This window comes from Limulus polyphemus, unplaced genomic scaffold, assembly GCF_000517525.1.
Source record: "Limulus polyphemus unplaced genomic scaffold, Limulus_polyphemus-2.1.2 Scaffold4024, whole genome shotgun sequence".
Classification (NCBI taxonomy): Eukaryota; Metazoa; Arthropoda; class Merostomata; order Xiphosura; family Limulidae; genus Limulus; species Limulus polyphemus.
In genome coordinates, this window is record NW_013669634.1 from 100,690 (window position 1) to 106,885 (window position 6,196).

Genomic DNA, 6,196 nt, shown 5'->3' on the forward strand with positions numbered 1-6,196 from the left:
CGAGCATGTTTGGTGGGACGGGGATTCGAACCCGCGACCCTCAGATTGCGAGTCGAGTGTCCTAACCACCTGGCCATGCCGGGCCGATAATAATCTTTCAACATAAATCTGTAATAGCTGTACAGTAAAGTGTAGAAACTCAAAGGAAAGTTGTGTTTTATTTTATGTGACAGAAACTAATTATTTTGCTTAAAAATTGAAAGAATTTTTTCTAAAAATACCTGAGAACAGTTAAACATTAACATATAAAAAATTTTATTTTTTGAAAGAAATTAAATACTATAAATATATTTGGGGACAGTGATAAGCCTTCGGATTTGCAATAAGGGGTTTGATTCCTCCCTCGGTGGACACAGCAGATAGCCTGATGTGGCTTTGCTATAAACATGCACAAACACACCATAAATAAATTTGAGAGTCTCATGTTTGATTCCTGTTGCCAATAAACTTGCTCAGCCTTTTGCTGTGGGGCATTATGTTTCTTTGTTTTTGAGTTATGTCAAAGTTACTAAAGCTCTCTGCTATTGTCCATAATATTGAACTGCCAAATGGAGGGAAAGCAACCATTAACTATTGAGCTCCTTTACTATTAAATAAAGTATAGATTTACTGTTTTCTTACATCGTTTTTAACTTATAATTGTGTAACTGTATTACTTAATGTTGAATTAGGTGTAAAATTATAGTTCTTACATTGTGCTATATTGTAATTTATAATTATTGAAATTTTATCCTTTAGCATTAAACTGTGAATTTACTTTTTCTACACTGTGTACATGTTATGTTTGTAATACAACACCTCTTACGTTCTTAAATTTGTTGTGGAGGAAGTTATTACAGACATTGGCATGTTTGCAGCCAGAAACTTTCTGACCATGAAGCAAATGATTGTAAAGTAGTAGTAGTATTCATCCATTTAGTGATACCAGACTTTTAACTATGTGGTAAATTACAAACGTAAATGTACTAATCAATATTCAGTAAAGAATAAGAAATTGATAAATCAATATAGCATTAAAACTTATAAATAATTTTATTAAAGTAACAAAACATGACGTATAAAGTTGCTTCAACTTTAAATTGTGTAGAATAATATGATAAACCATACTCTGTGATTAATTATGTATAAATAGGCTGTAGTTGCGGTAGAACTTTTTTTAAGGTGTAAGAAAAAATTATTTTTACAGTTAGTTGACCAAACCTGGAAAAAAAAATTCCTGACCATAAACCATTTATGCCTTCTAAAAGCATTCAGAGAGAGTAACTGGATGTTTATCAGTCAGGAAATTTTCACCCCTTTATTTTTGTTACCAAGTTTTGTAATGAACTGGACACAAAATGTTACTTTGAGATATAACGCTAAATTATATTATGCTAAAGGTTCACATTGTAATGGTCAAGATAAATTTATATATATGCATACACACACCCTAAAGTAGTTTGTTTTTTACTGCAACTTAAGAGTGTAGAAGTTCAACAGGGTCTAAATATTAATATAAATCAGAAAAATTAATACATTATAAACTTTATTTTATTGTTTCGAATTTAGGTAGTATATATATAGTAATGAACTATCATTTTATATCGAAGTATTAAATGTTGTTAAGAAAAGAATTTGGCATGGTATGAATATAGCAACTTCAATTACTACTTCCCTAGAGTATTTCAATTGAAAGTCTATTTGGGAAACTGTTAATTAGAAACAAGGTCTTCGGCCTATTACTCATAAGCCTCTGGGAAGTAAACATGATATATGGAGTAAAAAAAAAATGCATGTTTGTTAAAATATCAGACATGAAACTTAAACTTAAAGTAACTTAATTCTTGATTTGATAAAATTTTACCTCAAACACAGAATTATTATTATTATTGTTTAATTAATTAATTAATTTTGTGTGTGGCATAATATAATAAATGCAATAAGGATAGAGATGGGTGGAATCAGCTTTTTTGCTGATTCAAAATAATAAATTGTTGGCTCATTTTTCACTAGAATGTTGTTTGTACAAAATGACCAATTTCATACTCGTTGGCTCATTTTTCACTAGAATGTTGTTTGTACAAAATGACCAATTTCATACTCGTTGGCTCATTTTTCACTAGAATGTTGTTTGTACAAAATGACCAATTTCATACTCGTTGGCTCATTTTTCACTAGAATGTTGTTTGTACAAAATGACCAATTTTATACTCGTTGGCTCATTTTTCACTAGAATGTTGTTTGTTACAAAATGACCAATTTCATACTCGTTGGCTCATTTTTCACTAGAATGTTGTTTGTACAAAATGACCAATTTCATACTCGTGTTAATCTTATTCTCTTCTACCGGTTTGTTTTCTGATTGTTTTGTTCACATAAAACTGTAAACTTGATCCTAAGAACTAAGAGTATATAACTCGTGTACCTGCTAGTAATCTCGCTAGTAACTGTTAGGTTTAGAATATTTCTTATTTATAATCAATATCACAAGTACAACATCACTTAGAGAATGTGGATATATTCTGAGAGTGCTTAAAGACATTTTCAAACAACTTTTAATATTAGTTTAATAAACTTTAGTACCCTAAAAAAAAAGCAATCACAAATAAAATATTTTAAAAAGCACAAGTAGTATTGGCCTTAATTACTGTATCCAGTGAGTTCTGATATGAACATCGGTATCGTTGGTCAAACAGCATGTATTCTTTAACGTTTACTGAAAAATAATACTTTTTTTCCATTAGTGAATAATGCATTTAATTAACTGATGCCTCATGTGACCAAAACTAGTCATACCTTTTAAAATCTTATATATGAGTTTTTTTTTTAATTTTATATAAAAAGTTGTTTGAAAATGTCACAAAGTAGTATGTTTATTTTATCGACATAAATTCAGTATTTTAGTACTGTAGTCATGTAGAAGTTTGTTGGGAGAAACCCACCTAATGCTTGTAATTGTATATTCTGGTCGTAACTGGTTTGTGTTATTTTGCTATATGAGAAATTTTCATGTTTTTTCATATTTTTCTGCCATTTCTTTCACATTAATTCTAATTCTATTTCAATAATTAAAAAAAAAATAGTATTGGTATTTCTAACATTCATTTAGTGTAATTCATGAAGACAAATGCAAAAAAAAATGCCAATTTTCGTTTCTACACTGCATCAAGGGGAAATATACAGCACACTTCTTGATTTAAAAAAAAAAAATTCTGCCCATCTCAAAGAAATTATCACCCCTTGAGAACATATTATTCATTTCTCTATTTTCAAGTGTTTCCCTCATTATTTTATGCTTATTTTTTGTACAGGGATGTGTTGCCATCCATTTATGATGTCACTTCAAGAGGTTTGATTATTTAATAAGGAAACAAAGCTATGGAAACAGGTAGAAACTAAGTTTAAATATGATTGGATACAGCAAAAATTAGATTTTTTACGTCAGAGTAAATTTAGTCTTTTGAAGAGTAGTTTATGGTTTAGTGTAAAGGTTTCTAGTCACAGCTCTTGTATCATTGATATTCGGGGGGGAAATTCTGAAGTAACAAATTACAGAGCTTGGAAGTTTTTATAGTTTCGTTAGAAATTTGTGACGGTCTAAATGAGGGTGCTGCTACAACCGGGGTTCAGTAATAATAAAAACAAATTATCCATCTATAAGAACACTTGTAATAAACTTTTGCACTGTCAAAAAAACACTGTTAATAAACAAATGCCTGGCCAGAACTTGATACTAATGTTAATAAAAAAAAAAAAGATATAAGTATCATTATTAATAAATTATGGAATCGGGAAAAAGAATCAGATAAAGAAAAAACCTGATTCCAAAAAATACAACAACAAGTTATTCCAAAACACCTTTCAATATTAACAACAATATCGAGTTACAAACAGCAATAATTATATTGTTCGCTAATTGTCACATGATGACTACAACATTGTGCCATTGTGTAGCATACTTGTTGCATAAAAAGTTTGACTAGGCAAAAACCAGATAAAGTGATTCTGAATTGAAAAGCCAATATGCAATCCAGCCTCCTTGAGCAAAGGCCTTTCTAATGATAGGAGACTTGTAGCGATTAATCAAGAAATTTGTGAGAAAACTTCCAGACAGATAAATGCAAGTGTATTATTTATATGATTATTTTTATGTTAATGCATTCAAATAATGCAAAAAATAAATTGGCTAACTGGCTACTTATTTTTTTTTTTAAATTGCAATCACAATATCTTTTTTTTTAAAAACATTTTACCCATTATGAGTGGTAGTAAAACATTTTCATTATTTGATTATCATTTTATTTTATTTACGTGAGATCAGTGTGGGGAACTCTGCAGATTTATAAAAGAAACCAAATAACAATGGTCATTGTGACATCAAGGATTTACAAAGTAGAAAGTGTTCAAGTTGTTATATTTTCAAATTATTTGGGCCAGAATAAGTTTTTTGCAAAATGAACAACTAAAAACTGCCAACAGAAACACTTGAAGATGCCTCATTACATTAAGCGAAAGTGTCTTTGAAAAAATCTGAAAATAGGAAGATTAATCATGTAAAAATAATTGTTAGTTTTACGTAATCGATCAGCACTAATAGCACAGCTCTAGTTAGAATCTCTCTGTACAATCTCCATTATTTGGTATAGATTAACATGATTCTTTATTCGCACCTCTTTTAGATATTTAATCAAAATCCGTATCCAGCAAAAAACATTTTTATATTGATGATAAGAACTTTAACGTGGTAAATTGTAGTGTTCATAAGGATTTGCTTCAGTTTAGCTCAGTATTATTGACGGGGAATTATCATAGGAAAGTGGGAGAAGCCCCCCCCCCCTATTTTGTCTCAAGGATATAGTATACTATGACATTCACAATAATTAAATCAGACATTTTTGCCTATCACCCAAACACATTTGTGTCTCAAGTCCCTGCCCTGATTGAAACATATCAAAAGCTGGATCAGTACTAACATTTTATCTTGCTTTTATATTCAAATATTTTAAAGAAAAATCTTTTTTTCTGGTAGAACTTTGTTTCATTGTTTGTTTGTTTTTCTAGTTAGTTGTGCAAACTGAATATCTGGAAAATATTTTTGCTGGAGAGTATTTTCTTAGAGAGAAGAAAAGGGATCTTTTAATCAGGAGTCCTGATCCAGAACACAGGTGAGAACACTCATTGAACTGATACATATCAGAGTACTATATCAAAATAAGAGGGTAAGCTGTTGTATTATAAAATTGGATCAATGTTTTGGAACACTGATAACAATATTATCAAATTCTGTTGAACAAAAAAACATAATGGACTTGAATTATTTTTATTTTAAAGGGAGCAAATTACCCCAATCACTTCTAACCAAAGTAGTTTTTTTCAGTCTTGAAATGTTCTATTAATAACATATTCTGATAAGTACATGATGCGTATTTCAGGAATTGATTAATTTTTTATCCTTTGATAATGTAGTATAGGCAAATGTTCTATTAATAACATATTCTGATAAGTACATGATGCGTATTTCAGGAATTGATTAATTTTTATCCTTTGATAATGTAGTATAGGCAAATATGTTACAAGGAGACCTCAAATACAAAGGTCAGAAAAGTTATTAATATAACATTAGTTTCAAGAGTATTTGTTAAAGGATATGTCCATTAACCCTATCTCTATGGGTCTTCCTATGGTCACGGGTCAAAGGCCGTGTCATCGTGTTTGTAGTTTTGCAATCAAAATTTTACTGATCTACTATTTTATGAATGTATGTCAATAAGTTTGGTACCAAATTGTATATTATAATTCAAATTTTAGTATTGATCTTTTAGATAATTTTTTAATTTAAAAGTAAATATTAAAAAGAAATTCTAAATATCGATTTTTGTGTGTCACTTGGTATGTTGAATGCAGCACTGGTTCAAATTATATGTTTGTGATGTCAAAATACATCAAGTCTATAGTTTCGTATGAATTAGAAACTCAAATTACTAACATTAACAAGCTAGAATATAAAATAAGAACTTCCTATCTTTTATATTTGCCGAGATATCGCTCATGTACTGAATCAAACACAGTGGTTCTGCTCATTTCTTTCCAGTTTTTGGAAACAGTCCCCTATATACACTTACTTGTGTATATATGTCATGTAAATAACCAATCGGAAGCTCAGAATGTCCCTCTAGTGGTTTTCTAAGCCTTTCTAATGTACCTAGTGTCGTTTCTT

The 6,196-nt window shown here is 29.7% G+C and overlaps 1 protein-coding gene across 1 annotated transcript in view; it reads left to right on the top strand.

The window, feature by feature from the left end:
- LOC106470470 (endothelin-converting enzyme 2-like) overlaps positions 1-5,166 on the top strand; it is a 43,828-nt gene extending 38,662 nt beyond the window's left edge. The window contains exon 10 of the mRNA XM_022399080.1: positions 5,041-5,166. Coding sequence (XP_022254788.1) covers positions 5,041-5,148 — 108 coding nt within the window. The 3' untranslated portion in view covers positions 5,149-5,166. The remainder of the gene's footprint in view (positions 1-5,040) is intronic.
- Positions 5,167-6,196: the final 1,030 nt, after the last annotated feature.